Below are 27828 nucleotides of genomic sequence, written 5' to 3' on the forward strand. Positions count from 1 at the left end.
CAAAGTCGTTTAAAAAAAAAATAAAGCAAAATTTTAAGAGTACAAAAAAAGTATTTTAATAAATTAGGTTGAATCAGTCATGTATTTTAATCTTTAAAAATACAAATACTCCTTCCCTAGTGCTACAAGACAATAACTAACAAATCTAGACCAACCAGGTGCTATTAGAGTATGGAATGGGTTGCCTGAGCTAGCCAGGAAAACCAGTGACTTGGCAGAATTTAAGTCATTGGTTAATATGCATGACTAAATGCATGACGCGTAGGACGAAATCATCTTCTTTTTTAAAGTAACGTCTGTATTATATAAGATAAGATTAATAGAACTAGACCAGTGTGTGTCAAATTTAACTGTGTTCCGCGGAACCCTAATGACAATGAACCGCGTGACCCGAAATGGAACAATTACTAGATGTAGATCTAGTAATCTAGTAGGCCACTGCGTACTAACTTAGACTTAGGTCCTCCCGCGCCGTTCGGAGCATTGGGAGGCAAGCTGTCTCCACAAAATCTGTCACTGGTAATGTCTGTAGCCTCCTCTCACTTGGTGTCCACGTAGGCCTACTGTTCTTAGGTCCTCCATGAAGGTACTGGCGCCATTTTAAGTTATACAAGGACGTACGTCCCTGTTTGGCTTTCCTCGAATTGGCCACCATGTCATCGCAACTATTGGTATGCGTAATCATTTTGTCGGAGAACATGTCCCGCAAACCTCATGCGACGCTGTCACAACCTCACTAAATAAGTGTTCGACTCCCAGTTCGGCATAGGATTTCCTTGTTTGAGACCCGATCTGTTTAACTGACTCCCAAAATCCGTCTACGTGAATTATATATATATATAATCTCTCTAAAAAAAAAATATAAGCAGAGTTCCGCCAATTACACAGAATGTGCGAAGTGTTCCATTAAGGAAAATGTTTGGGAAACATTGGTCTAGACCAGTGATTCCCAAAGTGGTCTATATAGACCCCCAGGGGTCTACGAAGACCTCCAGGGGGTCTACGAAAGTGAAAAAATAAATTGGGGGTCTATGAGATGTCCACGGGGGTCTACGGTAATAGATTTCATTTAAGAAGGTTGTTACGGTCGTAGCGTAGCACGGTGTGCATGAATAATGTAATGGTGCGAATTTGTGTAATGAATGGAAGGGATGTTAAAAAGGGGAAGCCGGGAGAAATGGACAGGAAGAGAAATGAAATGTTCCTATTTACATAACTTGTTATAATATTGAAGTATTTCTAGAGTAAAACCTGAGAGTGTCTTATTATTTCGAAGAGTCTTGTGTCGTAACAAGTGGCACCCAACGTGGGGCAAGACCTGCGTTATATCGGTATCTAATTCCTGTCTACTGAGGTATTACTATTACTACAAAGTGTAACAAAATCTCTTGATCTCTAGATCTATTAAGATTGAGAGAGTGAGCGTCATTTAGACCTCTAAAGTGACATGCTAAAGCTCATGGGTAAACATAAACCTTTGGTGGAAACTTAACTAAAAACATTAGTGCTGTATTAATCCATTGGCTTAACATTTAAATCTAGATTTATATCATTATAATTATTATGAAGGCCAATTCTCTACATTCACCAATGTGAAAATGTCAGGGATTACCCACTGCATTTGGATGTGTTATGAATTTATTGTCAATAAAAAAAAATCATGTCAGTGGCTGCTGAAGTACATGTTCATTATTCTGGCTGGTCATAGTTCTCAACAAAAACCTTTAACATTTAATCTTGATGGAAATTTGTACGATTATTAGCACTGCTGTGGGCAACAATAGTGAATTTTGAATACGGTGGAGAACAGTACCCATTTAGGACCAACGGATATACACTGACTACGGCATATAGACAAACAACGGTCAAGACACATATCACCGGCGGAGAATATACACTAGTGTTGGAAGCTATACCAGCAGGAAGAAGAGTATTCCGGGAAGTAGATATATATTTGTATTCGAATGACAGTAAACGTTTGTTTCATTACATTTCATTTAGATATGAACATTGTTTTGGGTCCAGGCATTAAGTATAGGAGAATCAAATATATTTAATGGATATGGTCAGATAACTCTATAAAGAAAATTTACAAATATTTATCCTGCTATTCAAACGAATAATTGTTGTATTCAATTCCAATACTTATTTAAACAGCTTAATTTTGTCTACATGTAACTAATGTTTAGAAAAAAATAAATGTAAACTGTAAAGCGTTGTTAATTTAAAATTGGGATTCCTTCCTTCCTTTTCAAGCCATTGGTTGCCTAAGTGACTTTTTATGACGATATGAAACCAGTTACGCTGGAGGATCATCTGAGGCAATGCCACACTGACAAAAATAAAGATTTGAAAAACTTTAAAACACTCAAAGATAAAGTTCAGAATAGAGCCACAAAATCTCTGGCATCATATAAAGAAGATGATGGTTTGTGAGCGTCTTACAAGATTTCTTTACTTAAAGCCAAATACGGAAAACAGCAAAGGGCAAGCATTGAATTTACCAGCCGTTTTACACAAACCTACAACTTTTATTATTAAAAGAATTTCTTAAAGCAACAATACAGTTCAAAGTCGCTTCGGTGGCATGAGTTATAAAATTAAAAGCTTCTTAAATGTAAATCTTTGCAAACGACATAAATACAGTTTGGTCTGACAAGGTGTAGCGCTGTGTGCTACAAACTGTCTAATGGTCGCCGTCTCCTTATATATTTCCTTAAGGTTGACCCACGAGACCTTTCCCATGTTTGGGTATAGTTGCAAGGCAGCAGAGTTTTGAATTAAGTTTTCCTTCTGCTAGGTGGGTAGCAAGCCAAGGCTAATGAGCCCTTCATGCTCGAAGCTTAATGGTTTAGGCTCCAGTTACTCGACGCCTTCGCCCTTTCTCCTGTTAATGAAAACAGTTCCACAGATTTAATATTTGAGCCACACGTGAAAGATCACGAGATATACAAGAAACTGCTCTTTACGAAACCTTTTACAATGATAGTTAAGGCATATTAATTAATTAATTAATATTTAATGTTGGGAAGACTACTTCATTGAACAACAAATTCGTACATGAATAAACATAATATCTTTAGTTGTGGTGTAGTTTTAAATTATTATTTTTCACTCTTCAATTCATTACAGTTAGAAATTTGTTTTAAAAAATGTTGATGAATTTGCAAAATTGCAAGTTGAGCAGGGGGTCTACCGAAAACCAGAAAACATGGCAGGGGTTCTACGAGACAAAAAAGTTTGGGAACCACTGGTCTAGACTAACAATAATAAATCTGCTCGATTACAAATATTTTTACCAATTGTTTTTGTTTAGTGCAATTTCATGCTTTTAGCTTTCTCAGTGCAATGTGATCCTTTCACTGTAGACCTGTCTTATCTTATATAATACAGACGTTACTTCAAAAAAGAAGATGATTACGTCCTACGCGTCATGCATTCAGCCGTTTATTAACCAATGACTTAAATTCTGCCAAGTCACTAGTTTTCCTGGCTAGCTAAGGCAATCCTATTCCATGCTCTAATAGCACTAGGGAAGAAGGAGTATTTATTTAAATTTGTCCTAGTGTATGGGATGAGGAATGTGACTTTATCTTTGTGTCCTTCTGAGAATTTTATTAAATTTTGTTTTTGTATTTAAAGATTATGGTTTAGTCTTTTATGTATAATTGCTACTTTACTTTTGCGTCTTCTGTCCTGAAGGCTTTCTAAATTTAGGGATTTAACTAAAGGTGTTACTCTAGTCAAATGTGAATATTCGTTTGTTATGAATCTCACTGCACTATTTTGTGTCTGTTCCAGTTTCTTATTGTTTTCTTGAGTTGAGGGGTCCCAAACAGAGGATGCATTTTCTATTATTGGCCTAACCAAGGTTAAATAACATTTTAGTTTTATGTTCTTATTTGATTTATAGAAATTTCTTTTAATAAACCCTAATGCTTTATTTGATTTTTTGATAGTTTCATCAATATGGGGTTTCCATGACAGTTTTTCATTTATTATAACACCGTTTTTAGTTTGTGTTACTGGTTTACCATGAATAATATAAGTGGAGTTAATTTGTTTAGCTTTTCTTAATAACGGACACTTTTCTGGGTGGAAAGACATGCTCCAATTTGATTCCCATTTCTGTAATTCATCTAATTCTCTTTGTAAAATGTATGTATCTGTTGGAATTTTAGCTCGATCCAAGATTGGGGGTGGCAGAAATAACGTGTAGGCCTACTAACCAGACAGAGTAACTTGACATACGCTTTAGGAGTGCAGTATTTCCCGTGGCTGCGCAGCAGTGGCCTACATATTTTGCCACATCCAGGGCAAGCATAACCATTGTCCGCAGGTGGTCGATTTAGATTTTCTTTTCGCCGTCTGCATTTGTCCTCGGCAGCGGATTTTCTTTTGGTCTCAAATGTGTATCCCGCGGCCTTCGTGAGTGACTTCCAGCTGTCTCGTTCTGAGGTACGTCGCATGCAACCAAGTGCTCTCTTCTATGTCAGCCAAGAAAAGTTGACGCCTATAAGCTGGTCCTTGAAGCGTTTCCGTGAGGTGCCTCTGTTACGTCAATCTTTTAGCTCACCAAAAAAAAAAAAAAGACTGCCTTTGGCATACGTTCATCTCCCATACGGGATACGTGCCCTACCCAGCGTATAGTGTCCATACAATGCAGGAAAATGCCTGGATGTTGGTTACTGTAAAAAAAAGAATGGCATATAGGCATATGATAGTAAAAACATAATTTAACTCCGATGTTCTTTTTAAGCTTGAAAAAGTGAGGTTACTAAACGACTATTCGTAATATGTTGTAGCAGATATTGTATTGTTATTTTAGGTCTATTATTGAGTACATTAATTATGTGTAATTTCTGGAAGGGTTGGGTTTCGCCTATAATTAAAGTGCGGTGCACCGGTTGCTAAATTTATATTCAATGTGTATCTAGATCTACCAGAACGGAATCTAGCTATTAAGTCCATATCTACAAGTGTTCAACGTGGTACATTCCGGATTGTTGTTACATGCTTAATTAAAGACTGCCCAAAGCGATATCCAGTAAAATTCAAATAATTCGAACTCGCATTATAGGCCTAAATTAAAATTCCGCTTAATATGGTTTGTTGCTGAACATAAAAATTATATATGTGTCAGACGCGAATAGCCCAATTTTCAGTAAAAGAAATTACAAAAGTCATTTCTCTATAGAAGAAGTTACGAAGGCTATATAAAATACAACCACAGACCTATATATACTACAATAAATATAGGTTTTTGATTGCTAGTTACGATTTATTTAGGTAGGTGCTGTTTTACTATTACATACCAAGTATTAGAGTTTAGAAAAACCCAGGTTTGTTTCTTGTGCAACGCTATTAGCTAACACCTCATATCATCTCTCCATTAGTATATTTAGATCTATAATCTAATTCTAGTCTAGATCTATATATAAAAATCGAATAGATCTAGTAATAGTATAGATTCTATCTTGAGACTAGATTGCCGAGTCTAGCCTATGCTATGCCTATAGTGGCTATAGTCAGTTTTTATTAGAAAAAAGTCTAGATAAAATAAGATATTAAATTTATTAATAAAGACTAAAGTTTTTTAATTATTAGTAATTAGATATAGACATAAGACATAGATCTAAATAATCTAATAATACTGTAATACGTTTACTATACTCTATACTTAATCTACTAAACTAGAGATCTATTTATAGATCTATCTATAATCTAGTCAATCTAGATCTATACAATATTCATTATAATACTTCTACTTATAATGACTTATTTAATAAGTTAGTACTTAGACTTAGATCTATTATACTATTATAGTTTATTAATAGATTTACTTTTCAATGCCTAGACCTAATAATAAAATTACGAATTTTGTCTATAATGACTGATTATTATTTTTTTTAATAATAATAGGCCTACTAAATCTAATGTCAGTTTAATTTAAAAAGAGAACTGAAAAATACAAAGATATATAGGGGAAAAAAGCGACTTCCGGCCCAATACTTTTTAATCAAAGAAACGAAACGGACTAGTCCAACAAACCCTATTCAAATTAACTTCCTTTATTTTTCCTTCTTCGTCCTTATTTTAAAATAAGGTTAATAATGCGCAGTCAGTTACACTCGCTTCCGGATAATTCTGATGAAACGTCGTGTTTTTTTTTTTGTTATTTCCGCGCTTTCATCCACATATATAAAACGTAGAGTCACAGTTTGCAGCTACTTTTAGTTTTCATTTTTTTGCTCCGTAATGGTTAGACCTATGGAAAAACTAAAAGTATCTAGGCATTGCCCATCCATTTCCCGATAAAAATAGACGCTTTGTTTAGTTTTTCAACAGATATTTAAATTTTACATTCAATTCGACTGAGATATGGGTAGTCACAATTACGGAACAGGATTTTTAAAGAAGTCACAATTGCGGAACACGGTAAAAATGTCGGAACAAAGCCTATATAAAGCATATATTTTATTACTCTAATACTTGAACTCCTTATCCTTTACATTAATTTTATTTTATTAAAGCTTAAGACAACACATTGTCACTTTTAGATTCTCTACCTCTTTTTTAATTGTATTTGACGTCACACTACCCTGATTTTCCTTACAAGGTTGTTTTTCCGTCTATTCTTTTTTGTTATATTAATATTATATATATATGGTATTATAATTTGTCTTCTTTTTGCTGGACGTATGGTAATCATAAATTATATATTATATGTAATATTATTCTCTAAATGTTTTTAAATTTATGTATACTAATACAAACTCATATTTAAATTCCGATATCTAAATCAGTATGTAAATATTAAGCTAAATGATAGTAAATGCGCAGGTCAAATAAATAACATCTATAGTGTTCCACAATTGTGACTATCTTTAGAAAGGTAAAAACAGGATAAACACCTCCTATTTTTTTTTAAATTGAATTCCTGGTAGATAGCTATGAAATGAAGTTTTTTCTCATCCATTTATAAATCGAAAAATATGTGTATCATGCAGGTGATGTGTCATTATCATTTTTAAAAAGCCTTAAATTAAGCCATGGCCTATGCGGTTCTCCTGGTACGTGAAAAATAATGGACGATTCCACACCTGTCAACTTTAACCTGGAGTCAAAATTAATTTTCTGCTGTGAAAGGAAAACCCTTATATTGGAAATGTAGAGAAATGGACCATGCGCAGTACTGTTACAGTAGTTTAGCAGAAAATTTCAAAATAAAGTAGATTTTAACTAATTTCGACGAGCTGTTCCGCAAACATGCCTGCTCCGCAATAGTGACTCTACTATATCTACCCCTAGATATAGTCACTAAATTTATAAATAGTTCGGGATCATATTATTAGAATCAAATCTCGATCTAGATTCAAATGTAATGTAAAAAAACAACAACTATTTGTTTCCAACCACAGTGTACTATGTTTACATTTTTTTAAAAATATATGAGTATATAGGCCTATTATAGTCGTGACCTCCATGACCCCATATCGAAGGTGCCGATATAGGTCATGAGCATAGAAATATAAAGTGACTTATCTCCCATGCCCATATGCAATAGTCACATAGTCACACTATAATAGTGTAGTCTAGGTCTAGATCTAATATCGGTAAAAATATTTAGATCTGTACTACAGATTAGGATCTAGAGTAGATTCTAGATCTAATATTAAATCTAAACTAGATCTATATTCTAGTGCATATACTTCAAGGATTAGGCAACGCCAACTGGTGGTTAGAGTTAGATCGGAAATCTAGATCTAGATCTACACAAGTACACAGATTATTCTAGAGTCTAGTTCTAGTTAGTTTGTCACTTTGTGATAGTGGATAGAGACATTATTCATTATACTTACTAGATCTATAGTCAATAGTGAATAGAGTTATTAAGCCGCCTCAGATCTATCTAATCTAGTAAGACTAACAGTCACTAAGTCTAGTTCAAGTGACTATAAGTATATATTATATCTAGAATAATCTAGATTTAGTCGTAAGTTAAGTTGGATAAATTAAAAATCATTAAGACAAGATAGTCAATAAGAATATAAATACCAAAAATTAGACTAAAGACAAGTCCCACAGTCAATGACTGAATGACAAACGTCAAAGACTTGAAAGACTAATAATAGTATTAATAGTTAAATAGTAATTTAATAATAATTTATTACTATGATACTATGTTTAGTAAATATATATTAGATCTATGTAGATAATAATTAATATACTAATATAGTATTTATAGTCACAATATTCAATATATAGTATAGATATAGTCTATTACTTACTATTAGATACTAGATCTATATTATAATATAGACCATCCATACTTTTATAAATATATATATATAATATATACTATTTTTCTATAGTACTCTTTACTATTTAGATTTAGTTATAGACTAATATAATAATTAGCATAGTGTATACTCTTTACAATACTACTTTTATTGGTCGAAACAAATGGAAATTCAGTTTGATTACAATTGACCACCTCAGTGTAACTAATGTAACAATAAGTGAATAACAATGCATGAACAACATTCACACATTAAACACGAAACACATACTATACGACCAGCACTTTATGAATTGGACTCTATACTTCTCAATGATGCAGATGACCTTGTAACACTCTGACCAAAAGTGGGATATATATTTGAATTTTTAAATCTTTCTGTATTTTTCCTAATGGAAAGGAGATGACCACTTTGTTTAGATCTGATCATTGATGTAACAGGGTTTAATGGGTGCAGGTTGTCTTTAGTCTAGATGTCTTTGTACCAATGAAGTATTACCACACCAGCTGGTGATGGCAAAGTTGATTAGACTGCTGATGGTTTCTGTATAGAAAAGTTTAATTTTTGTTTTGTCAATTTCAATTTTCTTCGCTTTCTACGATAGAAGAGTCATTGATGAATTTTGGTGTAAAGTTTTGACTGTATTCACTCAATTTCAGTTTATTGTTGATGGTTGTACCTAGGTATATATATTTATATTCTTGCACTTGTCTACAGTTTGGTTGTTTATCTGAATTTCTGTAAGATGGCCTTAATAATAATAATAATTTTATTTATAAAGCGCTGTTAACAAACAAAATGTAGGCTCAAGGCGCTGTAACAACATTACAAACAAAAACACGAGAGCTAAAATGACAGTTAATCTAAAAAAGTTTTAAACAGATAGGTCTTAATGTTCTTCTTAAAAGTGGTGTAGCATGTTGTCTGTCTGAGATCAATGGGGAGTGATTTAGATATATTTCCTAAAATCTATTATCATTTCTATAGTTTTCTGAAGATTTAAAATTAGAAAGTTGTCTATATATAATTGGTTAAAAGTGTTAATTGTTGAATAGTACAGATGTTCATCACCTGCAATAAAGCTGATGATGCTGTGTGTTTACAGCAAATTTCATGATGGGAGTATCAGCTGATTGGCTCCAAATGTCATTGGTGTAGATGTTATACAATACTGGTGAAAGAAAGCTCCTATGTGGCACTCCAGTACTAGGCTCTCACATATTGTGGGTGTTTAACAAGAAAGTTTAGAACCCAAGCTTGTGTGTGTTTGCTAACATTTAAGTCAGATAGTTTTTGTATCATGAGATGTGGTTGTATGGTATTGAAGGCGAATGAAAAGTCAAGTAATAATACTCTAGCTTAGTGTTTTTGAGTATTAAGATGATGGTATAGATGATTCAGCATTAATAGTATTGCATCTTTGTTACTTCTTGACGGTTTGTTGGCAAACTGTTGCAGCTCAAGACGTGTTTCTAGTTCTTTCAAGTTCCATTGCTTGTAGTACACAGAAATATTTATTATTTTCAATATATGTGTCATTTTATCTTTCAAATTTCAATAATTTCAAACAAAATCCTATTGAGCTTAAATGCCATTTTCTCTTGATACTTATTGGTTCTGAAGTTGTGACAGTTATTATGGATTCAATGTAATAGGAAATCATTTTAATCTTTTGATAGTGTCTAGTAATGTCCCCTGTTTTTTTTTTTAGAGTTATAGTAATAAGTTAATAGCAGTAATGATAAACTTTGTAAAATTTATTCACCATTAGGAAATTGACTTTTTTTTTTTAATGGTGATATATATTAAAGTTAACACAACAATTAGGTATTAAATGATTTGTTTCTTGTCTATTCCAGTTGAAGTGTTTAGTAAGAACAATGTCAACAGAGTTGAAAGATACTGTTCTTGTGACAGGTGGTGCTGGTTATGTTGGCAGTCACACAGTGATCACTTTGGTAGAAGAAAATTATAAAGTAGTGGTCATAGATAATTTTGCTAATGGAAACAGAGGTTAGAATGTAATAATTTATGGCTGAAATTGCAGTGTGAATTTTAAAAAATTGTTCTAGGTGTTTAAAATTCAATAGAATTTGATATTGGTACAACAAACATTTGAATCTTTAAAAAAAAAATTGTTCTTTATGTTTGTCACTTCATTGTTGTTGTTTTTTTGTTTAGAAAGCATCAACAGAATTGAGGCCTTGACCAACACATCCATACCTTGTTATGATGTAGACTTGCTGAATAAGGAGGACATTCAGAAAGTTTTTAAAAAAGTAAATTACATGTGTTTGTGTTTGTACTGAGTCTCAGACATTGGCTTTACCTAAACATTAAAGTTCCCCCCACCCCAATTTCTTCATTGAATTTAAACTAATAGCTTGTGAATACAAAAATATGTGTAATAAAATCTCTTTTTCTTAGAGCAAACATATTGTGTGTGAATGCATATATATGTGTATGTGGTTTCAAATGTTGTCAGGCAATGGTGTCACTGGCGGCTAAGCTCCTTTTGTCTATAGAATACTCCTGGCAAGCTGAAAAGGCTTCTACTAACACGTGAAGGTTAGGCGCACCTTTTGTATATAATAACTGGTGCTTAGGGGAGTAACTTATCTAGGAGAGTGCTACTCTGATGTCCAACCTCTGCTGCTTTACATATATTATTCTGTTTGTAAATGTTTTTTACAAGTTTCGGATGTTCCTTCATAGCTGAAGGTCATCTACTTCCTAGTTCAAACCTCCTGCAAAATGATGGCAGTGGGCAGGGTATGAACCAGGAATCATTGAAATGATAGAATGACAGTCTATCACGCATACTAAAAGTGAACATACAGACCAGGAAGTTTTAAATTTTTTTATTGGTTTAACATTGTAATAATATGTCTAAATTTTTGTTACCCCTCAGCACCCAGATATCTCTTGTGTGATCCACTTTGCAGCATTGAAAGCTGTTGGAGAATCTGTTGAGAAACCACTTTTATATTATAGGGTGAATGTGTTGGGAACAATCAATTTAATAGAGGTAATATTAACTCCTACCTCACAAGTCTCCTGTCCTCTGTACTCAGAGGTAATATTAACTCACAAGTCTCATTTCCTCTGTACTCAGAGGTAATATTAACTCCTAACTCACAAGTCTCATGTCCTCTGTACTCAGAGGTAATATTAACTCACAAGTCTTATGTCCTCTGTACTCAGAGGTAATATTAACTCACAAGTCTTATGTCCTCTGTACTCAGAGGTAATATTAACTCACAAGTCTTATGTCCTCTGTACTCAGAGGTAATATTAGCTCACAAGTCTTATGTCCTCTGTACTCAGAGGTAATATTAACTCACAAGTCTTATGTCCTCTGTACTCAAGACAAAGAATTTCATATCTACATGATTATTTGATATATTTATTTATTTATATCTTGTATCAATAGATATATTTCTTTTCTCAGGCCATGACTGATGCTAGAGTAACAAAAATCATTTTCTCAAGTTCAGCAACTGTATATGGTGATCCCAAGTACCTTCCTATGGATGAGAAGCACCCTGTAGGAAACTGCACTAGCCCTTATGCTAAATCGAAGCAGTTTGTGGAAGAAATATTGTTTGACATTTGTAGGATTAAACCAGTAGGTTGATTTCACACATTTATTAGACATAATTTTTGTGGTTTTCCCTGGTACTTGAAGCTTGGTCGATAGGGCAAGAGCGCTTAAACTTGGCTTGGCTACCTAGAAGGGTGCTCGAGGTTCGACACCCGACTCGGGCAGAGTTGTGTTTACTGAGCGCCTAAAGGCAGCACGGAAAACCAACTCCTAGATACACCCCCCCCCCCCCCCCCCAACTGGTTCACAAATGAGATTGGACCAAAAGCGCTCTGAGCATGCTAAAAGCATGAAAGTAGCGCTATATAAAAGCTATAATAATAATTGAAGCAGGGATTAGTGTGAAAATTTATGGATCAATCTGTTTTCCTTAATCTTGTAGGTCTAGACTATTTGAACTCCTTAATTACTGCAAGATTTTGTTACTTTTTTGCCTTTATTCAATTAAGAATTCCAGCAGAACGTTTTTTAAGGTCTTGTTTTTAAGTAGTCAGCAGTTGTCCTTTTAATGTCTAATAGACGTTCAGATCTTATGTAATAGTGGTATAATGGGTGAAGGTTATTTTTAAGAATCCTGAGTGTTTTGGAAAGGCATCTTTCATGGAAAAGCTCTTCAAGAAATGGTAACTGTGTTCGAGTGATATACGTCTCCTTTCCATTAGAACTAAAACACTGTCGGTCAGAGTGTTACAAGATCATCTGTCATCATCAAGAAGTTCATAGAAGTCTAATACATAAAGCGCTGGTTGTTCATATTTGCATCTATAATGTTATTGTTACAGTAGTAACGCTGAGGTTGTCAATTGTAGTCAAACTGAATTTCCATTTGATTAGAGCAATAAAAATTATCATATTATATCTTATCTTATAATAAGCAACACCTGATAAAGTTGGCAATTCTTTGTGAAACTCAAACTTAGAGCTCTTCTGTGTTTCAAAAGTCTATGTGACAAATAGCTATGATTATTTAAAAATTTTACTATATGTTCCAGAATTCTAGAACTTAAAGAATAGTTACTTCTATTATAGAATAGTTACTTCTATTAAAGAATAGTTACTTCTATTTTCACAATTTGTTATTCTTTTAGGATTTTCTTTTAGTAAAAATGAACTAAAATTATGTTACTATGTTACTAAAGGCATCAACTTAAAAGTTTTGGGAAAAAACTTAAATAAAACATAGCATTGTCTTGTTCATTGCGAAACACTGCCAAACAGTGTCAATAAGTTTGTTTGATGGTTGCCTGGTCATGTAGTATCCACTCTGAATTATAATTGTGATGATCTCAGCTTTAAGCAATGTGAAGGTCTGGGCAGGATGTCATAATATTTGATTCTGAAAAGAAAATTTAAACCGTTTTCTTTTACTAATTCAACAAGTTTCATTAATATTGACTTGACTTTTCACAGCTAGAACCCAAGAAATCCCATCTACATCAATAAAACTTTTTTAGAGTTTTTTATATTAGTTTTTCATTTTAGATCTCGTTTTTATATTTGTAATGTTATGACAGCGCCTTGAGCCTACATTGTGTTTGTTAACAGAGCATTATATATAAAATTTTTATTATAAATTATAAATAACATCTACCTTTATGCCTCATTAGTTATCTATCAATTACCTCAACCAAATGTCATTGTAGATAGGATAGATAATAAATGTCTACTCCATATATAAAGACATATATTCTACTTTAGTGTGTGTAGTCAAACCAAGTCATCCACAATGGCAAAGTATAATCCTTTAATATGTTAAATTAAAACTATTAAAAATTAGAGTTTAGAATTTAATATTTTTCAAGACAAAACTCAATTTAAATTTGTTTGTTCTCAGGACACACAATCAACTTTTTGGGGTTGGGGTGCCAATAAGTTTTAAAGTAAATCTTGAAATTCAGTTGCTCAATGTTTATTTTTATTACCTCTGATTATGCAGTGTACACAAGTTTTAAACCCTTAACTTTTTGTTTTAAAAAATACTGTCAATTACTTAGGTTGCTTTTTGAATGTAAAGATTTATTGTTATACAAATCAAATCAAAGTATAACAGAACAAAAATCCACCAAAATAAAAAAAAAATGTTTATCTAAAAAAAAAATGATACCGGTACTGAAAATTTACTTTGACTAAAACTCCAAGTGTATCCTAAATTGTTCTATTTATTCAGACTCCTCCTACCTCCACCCCCTCACCCCCCAAAAAAGGGTTGTAAACCAACAGATGAATTACTAATATGAGTCTATGGTAGTAAACATAATTTAAACATTAAAAAATAAAAAAATGTTTCTCTAGGAATGGAGTGTGATGGTTCTTCGATACTTCAATCCTGTTGGGGCCCACTCTTCAGGGATGATTGGGGAAGATCCACAGGGAACTCCTAATAACCTGACACCTTATGTCTCACAAGTAGCCATTGGCAAGAGGGCGGAGCTTTTGATTTATGGAAATGATTACAATACACATGATGGTACAGGTACAAACATTTTTTAATAATAGATTTTTTCCCTAGATCTTTAAACTACTGTCAAGTTGAAGTGATCTAAAAGATATTATCAGATTGAATAAATTGAAAAGATTTGATCATGTCCTTTGAACTGTTCAGGCAAGTAAACAGAAACAGCTATTACCTTCTGAATGGCTCAACTCAGATTTCATTAGGCTTAGGCTAGGAGAAAATGTTTGGCCACAAACAGAATTGAGATCTATTTATAAGATAAATTTAAATTGATGATGTTAAAAGATATTCTGCTCTGCTAACAAATGTATTCGTAAGATATTTTCACAGCCTAATTTTTTTTTTGTTTTGGGCTGTTTATTGACTGAATAGATTTTTGTGTTAGATCTATAAATAATTCACTAATAAAAAAATGTAACTCCAGTTTTTATTATTTTTTTTTCCCCTTTAACTTGAACTGAATCATGAATAAAGAAAAATATGTATTGATTAAACATCACTTGCTAAGGAGTGATATTTTTTTATATATATGAATAGGCCTGTTAAGATAAAACAACTTACAGTTTTTCAATATTATTGAGCATCAGTGTTGTATAGTCAGTCATATATAAATGAAATTTTGAAATAATAAAGATATTTGTATTATTATTTCTTTACAAATTATAATAGTGTTTTAATTTTAATTTATGTCATTTTTTAAATGTATATTATAACAGAAAGTTAAAATGCAACGTAATTAACAGGTCACTGAGACAAATTAAGTGTAGAAATACTTAATTAAATTACAGACTTAGGAAGAAAAGATGAAGGTTAAAACACTATTGATCAGGTTATTGACCTGTAATACATTAGAAGCAGAAGTTTTAGATTTTCATTTATTAGAGGCTATTTTTATTTAATACAGGTGTAAGAGATTATTTACACATCACAGACTTGGCAAGTGGTCACATTGCTGCAATGAAAAAGCTTAAAGAATCTACTGGCTTTAAGGTGAAAATGTTATTGCATTGATGTGAGAAAGAAAGAAAAGACCTAACTTTGGTGAAACAAATATATTTTAAAACATATTTAAAAAACTGTATTAAACAGTTACATTTTTGTTCTTGTGATACATTGAATTGTGTAGATCTTCAGTTGGGAGAATATAGTGTTGTAACCCAGCCTTGCACCAGTGCTTGAGGTGCGCACTTGTGAACGTAAACAGGAAGAGACTAGAATGGAGAGAAGAACAGTGCATCAGGGATTGTGAAGAGTCTGAATGTTTGGAAACTTAAGAAGCCAGCTTTTGGTGCTGCCTGAAGGTTCTAGAAGGGACCTGGAGCGAAGCGGGGAAGGCTGTCGTTGGTCCACATTCGGGTTGCTGTCTAAAGGACTGGTAAATTAGTAGAAAGACTCTGAGGAAGCTGAAGGATGCTATGTGTTTGTCCTAGTGAATAAACACCTGTCTTTATTTCCTGTTACACTGTGTTATGTTGCCTGCCTTTACGTTGAGTGCCTACCCAAGAGTTACAACAATTTATAGTGGATTCTTTGCCCTTGCATTCTTAATTGTAAATAAAGTTCAAAGCTAGACTAAGCTTCTTGCAAATTAGGCTTGTGACAATAGTAAATTACAAGGCTAAACTCCGGAGAGCTGTTACTTATTAAACTGAAATGTGGCATTTTTACATTTAATAAATCTTTTAAAAGTCTTAATGAAATTTTTTTTTCAACAGGTTTACAATCTTGGAACTGGAAAGGGCTCATCAGTTTTAGATGTTGTCAAAGCATTTGAGAAAGTTAGCGGGAAAAAGGTAATTTTTACTACTGGCATCCATGTATCTTAAACTATAAGATATGTGGAATCCAAATATTCGTTTAACTAAAAGAAATTTGATAACGATTTTGACTCTACTAGTCAGCTTTCTAAAATATACACAGTTAAAAGATATTTTGTGATAGAGACTAAAAGGTGATAAGCATTAGACTCTATGGACAGCAAATACAGCAGCATTTTAACAGAAAGAGTAAAAAAAAACTTTCACCAGAGATTAGACTGAAAAAAAAGGCCTTAAATAATAGAATTGAAATAATTATCTCACACATGATGTTATAGACTCACCAATCACAGAAGGCGTGGCAGAAATACCTGTAACATTTAAAAAAATAAAAATAATTATATGTCAGATTTAGTAGGTTAAAATAGTTGTGGCAATGACTTACTGAAAATAACTACTTGAGAACAAAAAACTGTGAAAGTAACTCTTGAATGGGTAAGTTTATTCTAGAAATATAAGTGACAATGTTATACAAATGGAAAAAAACATCTTGGTCAGTTAAATTGTAATTTTAGTTTAAATGTGCATTATTCTTTCAATTAATATATATGACTGGTAATGCTAATAAAAAAAATATTTTTGGGAAATTTAATCACTGCAGTTTTTTTCCTACCCATGTGAGAGAAATTTTTTTTTGCCTGAGTCTCTGTGTCTTCTTTCAAACCTCCATTACAATTAAACATTGCACTCTATCAATAAGAAATGAAGAAACTAATAAGGAATAGAATAAATGAGAAATGGACTAGCTATCATCAAGCACAAGAAAGATGACGCCTATTATAAGCTATCCCGACAAGATCAACGTCTAATCTTTCGTCTCAGAGCCGGACACAACAGAATGAGACAGCATATGTTCCAGAAGTTCAAAATTGGAGCTAGTTAAATCTGCCCATGTGGAGTGTCACTAGAAAATCCTTACCATGTCCTTCAAAACTGCATTCTTTTCCAAGAGACCTGTACAAGACACTAGCCCCAAAAACATCCCTATAGAAAGAAAACTATATGGAGAGCTTCCTTATTTGGAAATCACTGCACAGTTCATATCATATATTGGTCTAGTCATCTGAATGGTCTAACATAATAATGAGAACAAGGAAGAAGAAGAAAAATCCTCTATTGCACCAAGCATGAAACAACAAGTTACATATTGTGAACATTATCATTGAATGTGACATCTCTTTGCATGTGACCAATGGAACTCATAGTTTAAACATTTCATATCTTGAATACATACAAAAATGAACTGATACCTTCATCTATTCATGCCTAGTTCTAATACTCTGCAGATCAATTATAACATTGTAAATAGAAGAGATGGTGATGTGGCTACCATGTGTGCTGACCCTGCCAAAGCTAAAGCTGAACTTGATTGGACTGCTAAATATACTCTTGAAGATATGTGTAAGTGAACATTGCTGTTAAAAACAATCTTTGAAATATTTATTTTTAGTCTCATTTACTTAAATGATTTACTCTCTTTGTTTTCTTTAGTTGTGATATTTCTTTGTCATATAACAATTTAAAGCTCTTTAATATCAACGTTTATTTTTTTTTTAATATATTTATCGTTGTATTCCATTGTTAATGCATTATATAATTGTTTTTTTAGGTCGAGATCTTTGGAACTGGCAGTTAAAAAATCCAAATGGATTTAGAAAAATAAATGGCCTTGCTCATTGATGAAGTGAATCGAATTGAAGAGTAGAAACCAGGTGGTGGTAGCAAAATTGTGGTTGGGGTATCGTTCTTTGATCTCATTGATTGGTTCTATATACAATGATAATTACACTTAAAAAATAAGGAATGAATATATTTTTGACAAGTGTCTACTAGATAGTTTTCTTATAATTTTTTAGTGTAAATATAAGGATCTACTAAATTTTTTGCCAAACTTACACAGCAAAAACAAATTAAGTGCAATATGTAGCACTCTAATTTACTACTGCATAGATAGGCTTATATGTATATAAAGAGAGAAGAGAGATTTTATTTGTGCATTTATGAAGTATATTTTATTCAGCCACTTTTCAACCCACTTGACTTGCTACAACTGTGTGTAATTTCTCCACCTTTTTAGAAATCACATTCATTGGTGTATTACGAACTATGTTGTAATGAATCCACTCCTTCATTTTATCTAAACTTTCTTTTGACATCCTGGTCTCATGCTGCCTTTTTAAATTATCTTGAAAGGATCTTGGTTAAAGAATACATTGTAGCACTAGTATTTATAGTGTTCATAACTTCACAGTGTTTTGCTATCCATATTGTTTTGCTTTCTTTTGTGTGTTTTCCTACTTGAAGTGTAGGCTGTCAAAGAAAATCCCTTGTTTCATATCTATCTTGGCTATCATCTCCACTCACAGCTTGAATTTCTTTCTTGATATAAGGCAAAAAAACTCAACACAACTCAACTTATCATTGCATACAAGTTTTAAAATACTGTAACTCACCACGCAACTAGTCATTATTATAATTAAACAAGTTTACAAAGACAGTTTGTGTGGAGACACAAACTCAAAATTCGGCACAACTAATCATTATTATAATTAAAAAATGACTAAATTGAAATGCTAATTATATTATGAATTCATCAAAATGTATTTTTTGGCAGTAAATTTACATAAAAAATCATTTAAATGTAATTAAAGTGTAGTATTTCATGCCAATGACATGTATGTTGGATGAAATGTTTTCAAATCTAATCTCTGATAAGTTCAACAACAGAGACTTCACTTAATTCTGAAATATCACTTACCTGCATCAGGACGTATAGATCTCATTTAAAACTCTAATTTTATATTAAATTCTAATTTTTATTTAAAGTTGTAAAATGTCTACATGTTTATTTTAATTACTCTTGTTAAAAGTTTCACCCTTAAAAATTGTTAAAAAATTTACTTTTATAAAATTAGCTTTCATATTTATTAGTAAATCAAACATGTGTTATCAAATGGTTGTGATTATAAGCCTTAATGTATATGTTCTTGCCTTTTTTTTAATATGTGATGCATTTTGTTTTTTTAACTCTAGTGACATGGTTGAAAACATAGGTTTGTTATTGCTTTTAATTTTAAAACAACTTTCAATTGTGTATTCATTTTAAAAATATTTTTATTAAAATCTGTATTGCATATATTACAATCATTTTTATGATAAATTCTTTAATCATTTTTTATGAGACCATTAAGTATCAAAAAAATTTTTATGAAAAAAAATCCTTCTGGTCATTTATAAAATGTTTAATGTACTTATTATGCTATGTAAATTATACTGTTGAGCCTGTACATTAGTTATTGTACCTATATTTTACTTATATTTATAAATTAGAATGGAGTGGAGATTAGATGATAAAATGTGTGACTGCCAAACTGAGGGTCTTGTTCAAATCATGTGAGGGGCTATGCATTTTTTATTGCATATAAAATTCTGTACAAAAATACCAGCACATTCCACATTTTTTACAAAGCTTATATCAACTCACTCTGTATATCTGGTTTGTAGGCCTACACGTTTTTTCTCCCACACCCAATCTCGGATCAAGCGAAAATTTTGCACAATTATTTCTTTTACCTGACAACAGCAGAATCAATAAAAAAAATTAACCAATTAGTTAATTAACTATTGATAATTAATTATATTGTTTGGTATCTTAAACTAGGGAAAGAATTTATACTTGACTGAAGTGGTGGTATAAGCTGAATTAGTCCCCTTTATAGGTCGTTATTTGAGGCTTATGAAATGAACACAACATGAAAAATAGGATGAGACTATAGAAACAATAGATAACTATACAATCTTCCACATTCATAGGCTCTCCTCTAGCAGAGTGGTTACCATGTTGGCTTGAGAAGGCTTGAACCATGAGTTCAAATTCATGTCCTTCATCTTTTTTTTTATTTTTTTTATTTTTATAAATGCTTTTTAAATTTTATGCTGAGTCTAGATCTATTAAAAAATTTAATTACATGACTGATCCAAACTAATTGGTACAACTATACTTAATATAAGCTTTGTTTTTTAAAAAAAGTATTTTAAAAATATTTTCTTGTTTTATTACTGTCATGTTAAATGTTAACATTATCCAGATGTTGTATATCAAAATGTTGTTGCATACCTTCTCTCTAAATGTCCGTGAACAGGACCCCATGGAGGTGGCACTACATAATATTTCTCTATGATAGAAATAACCTCTTATGAACCATTAACATACACCTTACTATTAAATCAACTTATTAGCCTAATTTCATTTTGCATTTGTTGTACTTCTATTACCTTACTCAAAATACATATTACGAATATAATGTACAAAAGGATATATTTGTATATCCTGTCCATTCAAGATTTGTCAACTGCCTTTCTCCATTCCTTTCTGTCTATTGCCTTGGATAGAACCTTTTTCAATTGCAGGCCCATCCATTCTTTTATGTTCTCTGTCTGCCTCTTCTTTTTCGTGGTACTGTTTCTGAAAAGAAGGTCTTTGTAATCTGACCATAAAGTTTTAGTTGCTTTTTTTATTTTACAGTAGTTGGCAGGTCATTGAGGGATCCAATCGCTGCAATAACCGTCTCTAATCTCTTCGTTTGTGGTGTGCCTTTAAACTGGGAAAAAATAATTATATATAGTTAATTATATATTTATATAATGATTTTTTCCCAGTTTATTCTTTTTTCCCCATTATTCTAGTAAGTATCTTTCTATGCTTTTAATTTTTAAAAAATGGGATAATGTGGTTATCTTACTTTGGTTAATGTCACAATATAATGGTTTTGAATGTTAGTGTTTATTTTAGATCTTTAAAATGATAATTAGATTGTATTTTGTAATAGCCATGCAGACATGCATGAAAAATACTTCATTTTTTACATTAATTTTTTGTCTTAAAAGTTATAATTTTGATTTTTTTTTCATTTATTATTTTGGGCAAGGTATATTCTAATTGGAATTTCTATGTTTATGTTGATGAAGTTATGTAATTTTAATTTCATTGTTGACACTCTCATTTCCATTTACACAATTTTTTTATTTATATTGTTTTGATATAGATCTATATTATATATATATATATACACCACATTTTGAAAGCATTGGAATTGGGTTAATAAATATTATAATATTGTTTATTTGTTGTTGATTTTTTCAATTTAAATTAAGTTTTCAAAATTCATGCAATCTTATTGTGTGGAGGCTTGATCAAGTCAATAGTGCTAAGTCCCAAATATTATTATTATTTTTAATTCTAGATCTAGTCTTTCTTGTGTCAACTGGTTGTATTATTTATTGGACATCATTCTAGAGTACTAATACACTTATGTAAGTGTATATATTGTTTACATCTCTGTTTTGTGCACAATGCAAACATCCCTGCATTACTGTAAGATTGTATGAGTCTAGTTCTGAGGTCATGCATGCTGGAAACACTACATTACAGAATTATTTTCATGACTCACTGTGCTTATGCTGCTTGACTGTTGTGGTTGTTAGTGCTGATTATATCTAGTAGAGGTAGAGCCTTCCAATGTTGTTTTTTTTTCTGCTCCGAGCCACGATTGTTGCTAACAAAATGTGATTCTTTCCGTCTATACAACAAGGGTGGTCAAGACTTGAGTCATCTTTAAATACCCTGTAGACTTACTTATAATAAATAATACTATCAACGATAGAGACAAAAAAGGATTGCCATCTTGAATCTCTAACGCTGAGCTTCACATGTTAAAAGCAGAGAACACCATCACAATTTGTTTTTAAATAAAATAAGGCCTTGAGCCGGTTAGCAAAAGTGACCTGTTAACACTGCAGCAAAGAAACACATTTTTAAGAATATATTTCTATATTTATCTGTATAACGGTCTTATGCAGCTGATCTAGATTTAGACTACCAGGTATGTAGGCTTACGGTCTAGAATTAGAATCTTTTCGCTATCTAAGCTAAGGGTTAGTCTAAGTACCAGGTGACCGAGCCTCGATCGGTTGAAGAATTTGTTGAGGAAACATTTTTTGTAAAGACTCCCAATCCGAAGAGTTCTCGTGTTCTTGTCAATGTACAAGGCAATTAGAATAGAAAGTCTCGTTCCCATACACAAATTAATCATCTTCTTTTTTTGAAGTAACCTCTATATTTCACAAGATAAGATACAGTCTAGAAAACCTCAGCTCACATCGAGTCGTTTACATCTTTTGCCTAAACGTATTGGGCTATTATTGGCTTGGAAATAAGTCTTTGCAGTGTAACTTCTCAAATGGTTACGATCAGACATTAATATTGCAATTAGTATATTCATCAAGTCTTTATTACGAAAGGGTAAGACATGGACAGGGTAAAACATGGACTTTTTTTTTCTTTTAACAAAAAGACTTAAAAACATTGCGTCAGTATTCTAAAGAAAGATTCATCAAATCAATTTTGGACAAAAAATTCGGAGCAGTCAATGAATTCGCATACGCTGCCGCTTCTTTTGTTTGATCAATAAACCTTAAAAATACAAAAATACAACAAAACACTCGTCATGTTCCAGAATGAACCCAAAGATCCCCGTAAATAGACGTGTAGACCACTTCACATATCTAGCAAGCATGGTATCTAATGACGCATCGTTTTTAAGGGAAATTGATAATCGTCTGGTCAGGGCCTGTAGTGCTTTAAATTTGGACGCCTCCAGGAATGAGTTGGCGGTATAAATCGCTCCGCCTGCCTACAAAAATCAGTGTCTACCAAGCAGTGGTTCTCTCAACCCTTCTATGTGGATCTGAGACATGGGTATTATCAGTGCTTTTTTTTTTTAATACTCAGTGATGGATTGCCTAACTTTTAATCATAAACGTTAAAATACAAGAAAAGTAATAATTCATTCCCCACATTGAAAAAGGTGCCAGTACGCCGGGCAGGTGCGTATCGTCACAAACAAAAAAGCACTGGGGTATTATACAGAAAGCATTAAAAAGCTTTCACCAACGATGTTTTCGCTCCATCATGAACTTACGATGGCAAGACCACATTACAAACAGCGATGTTCTGACGAACGCCGGTATGGACAGTATAGATGGACTTCTTATGGTCTGATAGTTACGCTGGAGAAAGCACTTATATCCCGTATGGGGGGGGGGAACTTTTTCAAAGGCAGTCTTTTTTTTTTTTGTGAGCTGATAGATGGTAGACGTAACAAAGATGTCCCACAGAAACGCTTTAGGCACCAACTTGCTTTCACTGACATAGAAAAGGGCATCAGAATGCAGCCGGCTTCAGAAAGAGGTAGCAGGACATTTTTTTTTTTACAAAGGCCGCGGGATACACAAAAGAAAATCCACTGCCAATGCCAGACGTGGACGCCGAAAAGAGAATCAAAATCGACCACAGGCGTATAATGGTTATGTTTGCGTTGGATGTTGCAAACTATGTGGGTCGTAGCAGGCGCCTCCACAGCGAGAGAATGCCGAAATAAATCGCTCTGCCTGCCTATAAAAATCAGTGTCTACCAAGCAGTGGTTCTCTCAATCCTTCTATATATATCTGAGACATGGGTAGCCTACGTAGCCTACTATGCAGAAAGCAATTAAGACTTCTTGAACGCTTTCATCAAAGATATGTTTGCTCGTTTGGGTAAAACTTCCGATCGAAGACCACTTTTGAAGGATGTTATGCAATTTTTGGTCATGTGCGGTGGCAAGATTGCACTACAAAAAGCGATGTTGTTGCGGATGCCGGTATGGACAGTAGACCTATAGGGAGGGTCTTCTTATAGTCAGATAGTTACGCTTGGCAGGGCACGTTTCCCATATAGTAGATGCATTGGCGTAGCCAGGGGGAGGGGGGTTGGGGTCAAACCCCTTCCCGGGAGGGAGGACGGACTTTAGTGACTGATTTTTTGCTTTGATTTTGTTTATTTTAGGTGAGATTTTAATACTAAACCATCACTTGCCCCAGCGCAGCCAAGGGGGGTTTTGAGTTTAATATATATATATATATATATATATATATATAGTCAAAAGATGGCTCAATCATCAGCGATCGTGCGCTGCAAATGGAACGATGGGTAGAACACTATGCAGAACTCTACCAGATTGAAAACGCCATCTCACCAAATGCTGTTTCCAACTTCCCATCACTTCCAGTTTTGACGGAATTAGACGAAACGCCCTCAGTAAAGGAGCTGAGCATTGCCATTGACATGCTTGCACATGGGAAAACACCCGGAGGAGATGGCATTCCTGCTGAAGTAATTCAGGCTGGAAAACATGCCCTAATCAAACCACTCCATGAACTGCTAAGCTTGTGCTGGGAACAAGGAATGGTCCCCCAGGAAATGAAAGACTCCAACATTGTTACAATTTATAAAAATAAAGGCGACCGCTCTGATTGTAACAATTACAGAGGCATCTCACTGCTTAGCATAGTCGGAAAGGCTTTTGCTAGAGTGTTACTAAAGCGATTACAGATCCTGGCAGATCGTGTTTATCCAGAGTCGCAGTGTGGCTTTAGGGCAGGAAGATCTACAACAGATATGATTTTCTCTCTGCGGCAGCTACAGGAGAAGAGCAGAGAACAAAAGCAGCCCCTCTTCATAGCTTTTATTGATTTGACCAAGGCCTTTGACCTTGTTAGCAGAAGCGGTCTGTTTGCTGTACTAGAGAGAATCGGCTGTCCAAATAAGTTAAGAAAACTAGTGTCAGCTTTTCACGAAAATATGCAGGGCACCGTTCAGTTTGAAAGTTCTTCCTCCAGGCCATTCTCCATTAAGAGCGGTGTAAAACAAGGATGTGTACTGGCCCCTACACTATTTGGCATCTTCTTCTCAGTCGTACTATCCAGTGCTTTTAAATCCCTGGAAGACGGAATATACATCCATAGCAGATCCGATGGAAGGCTCTTTAACCTGGCACGTCTTAAAGCCAAAACGAAAAGGCGTCGTATCTTGATAAGGGAGCTGCTGTTTGCCGATGACGCGGCACTCGTATCTCACTCACAAGGAGGTCTACAGAAGCTAGTGAACGCCTTAGCAGCTGCTTGTCAAGAGTTTAGCCTTACTATAAGTCTCTCCAAGACCGAAATCCTGGCACAAGACGTTGCAGAAATACCTATAATACAAATTGGGAACCACACCCTTTCAGTGGTGCAGGAATTTACCTACTTGGGTTCAACAATTGTCAGTAACCTAGACTTAGACATCGAGCTGACAAAAAGGATAGGAAAAGCTACCACAGCATTGGCAAAACTCTCCAAGCGCGTCTGGGAAAATGGTAAATTGACCACAGCGACCAAAATCCTAGTCTACAACGCCTGTGTTGTGAGCACTCTCCTTTATGGCAGTGAAAGCTGGTCAACATACATGTACCAAGAGCACAGATTGAATAGTTTCCACTTGCGCTGCCTGAGACGCATAATGGGCATCTCTTGGAGGGACCATGTCTCCAATCAGGAAGTTTTGAGACTGGCCAATATGAACAGCATGTATGCTCTCCTGACACAAAGGAGATTACGCTGGCTCGGACATGTCACCCGCATGCCAGATGGTAGAATCCCGAAAGATATCTTATATGCTGAGCTTGTGGAAGGAGTGAGACCCAAGGGCCGCCCAAGACTAACATATAGAGATGTCTGCAAGCGAGACATGAGAGCCTCAGGCATTAGTGAAAGTATGTGGGAAAACATAGCCAAAGACCGGAGTGCATGGAGACAGACTGTGCGTGCTGGGACAACCCTTGCTGAGAACAAAAGAAATGAAGCGGCTTTAATCAAGAGGGAAAAAAAGAAAGCTGCCCTGTCTGCTAGCCCTAAATCAGAGGCATACAAATGTACGAATTGTGGCAAAGTCTGCCGTTCTAGAATCGGCTTGATTAGCCACACCAGATTCTGCCCCGTCTCAAGATTAAGCCAAAACCAGTGACTCACTTGGGCGCATCCATTGCCTTTCGAGACAAAAGGAGCCATATATATATATATATATATATATGCCTATATGGCGGGGGAGGGGGGTCCCAAAATAAATCCTGGCTACGCCCATGAGTAGATGAACGTATGCCAAATGCAATCTTTTTTAGTGAGCTGAAGCACTTCTTTAGAATACTAACACAATGTTTTAAGTCTCTTACGAAAAAAATGCGGAATTTTACTTTGTTAGGCTACAGAATGCATATTGTACCCTATAGGCCTAAACTAGAGATTTTGCATCACTTGATGTTTCGTACTAAAGCCGTAATGAATATAGGCCTACTAATTGCAATATAAAATTCTGAACGTTACCATTTGAGAAGTAACAATTCAAAGATTTTCTTCCAAGCCAATAGTTTTACGCAAAAGATGCAATGTAAAACGACACGACTTGAGCTGTGTAGGGGGACTTTCTGTTCTAATCATAGACTATAATATCTTTATATTGTCACACAAGAAGTTGCAAAGGGAAAGATCGTCTCTCGAGAAGTAAAATGATACTGATTTACATTTATAGTCTAAGGTTCTAATCGCCACATACAATGTCATTTATCTTATTTTATCTTATCTTATATAATACAGACATTACTTCAAAAAAGAAGATGTATTTATAGGCTACGTCCTACGCGTCATGCATTTAGTCATGCATATTAACCAATGACTTAAATTCTGCCAAGTCACTGGTTTTTCTGGCTAGCTCAGGCAACCTATTCCATGCTCTAATAGCACTAGGGAAGAAGGAGCATTTGTACAAATTTGTCCTAGCATATGGAACGAGGAATGTGCCGCGGGTTACCTTTGTGTCTTCTGAGTATTTTATTAAATTTTGTATTTGAAGGTTATGGTTCAGTGTTTTGTGTATAATTGCTACTTTACTTTTAAGTCTTCTACCATGAAGGCTTTCTAAATTTAGTGATTTTACTAAAGGTGTTACCCTAGTCCAGTGATGCCCAAAATACGGCCCGCCGGCCACATCAGGCCCGCGAGGTAATTCTATCCGGCCCGCCGAAACGTCGGCTCAAAGTGAAGAAAATTCCTATCCACATAAAAAATGAGGTTTGAAAAAAAAAATCTTTCCTTATTAAGTTAGGATAAATGGATTTGTACTGATAATAATTAAGCCAACATATCTGCTCTATAAAGAAAGAGTGGCTCTTTTGAAAGAACATAAAACAACTCTTAAATTAATGTAACTACCAGATTCATGGATTTCTAATAAAAATGGTTCATTGTCTATTTCCTTTTTGAAAAAAACTTTTTGTTGATGTGGCCCGCGACACGAGTGTCGGAAATTAAAATGGCCCGCCGGCCGAAAAAGGTTGAGCATCACTGCTCTAGTCAAATGTGAATATTCGTTTGTTATGAATCACTGATCTATTTTGTGTCTGTTACAGTTTCTTAATGTTTTCTTGAGGGGTCCCAAACAGAGCATGCATATTCTATTATTTAGAACCAACAGTACACAAAAGGAGCTTATCGGATTGGTAGTCTTGGCCCGATCACTCATTCTTAACAGTACGAAAATGTTTCTAAAATGAGTTCGGGCAAACGTCGTATTGTAACGAGCGAGGTTCGGTTACCTTTAACTTTAGATATACTTGCCTTCTTTAACTTCTTTAAATTTTATTCATTATTTGCGGCAATATACGTTTGTATTGTTCCATAGCTTCGATGCAATATATTCGGTAAAGTGCGGTAAATTTGGTGAAGTGCGTTCTCGTTGC

The 27828-nt window shown here is 33.9% G+C and overlaps 1 protein-coding gene across 8 annotated transcripts; it reads left to right on the top strand.

Moving 5' to 3' along the window:
- The first annotated feature begins 269 nt into the window (after positions 1–269).
- On the top strand, positions 270–21302 carry LOC106060270 (UDP-glucose 4-epimerase-like). Of its 8 annotated transcripts, none has more exons than XM_013218088.2 (10): positions 270–289; positions 10163–10316; positions 10485–10582; positions 11215–11331; positions 11755–11931; positions 14200–14380; positions 15267–15352; positions 16078–16155; positions 17466–17580; positions 17789–21302. In XM_013218088.2, the coding sequence occupies exons 2-10, from the start codon at positions 10184–10186 to the stop codon at positions 17857–17859; spliced, it is 1056 nt and encodes a 351-aa protein (XP_013073542.1). In that variant the 5' UTR covers positions 270–289; positions 10163–10183; the 3' UTR covers positions 17860–21302. The 8 variants fall into 8 exon arrangements, with proteins under 8 accessions (XP_013073542.1, XP_055886282.1, XP_055886278.1 ...); XM_056030307.1 differs by lacking the exon at positions 270–289 and adding an exon at positions 3426–3567; XM_056030303.1 differs by lacking the exon at positions 270–289 and adding an exon at positions 4601–5527.
- Positions 21303–27828: the final 6526 nt, after the last annotated feature.

The sequence above is a fragment of the Biomphalaria glabrata genome, chromosome 5 (assembly GCF_947242115.1).
Source record: "Biomphalaria glabrata chromosome 5, xgBioGlab47.1, whole genome shotgun sequence".
Classification (NCBI taxonomy): domain Eukaryota; kingdom Metazoa; phylum Mollusca; class Gastropoda; family Planorbidae; genus Biomphalaria; species Biomphalaria glabrata.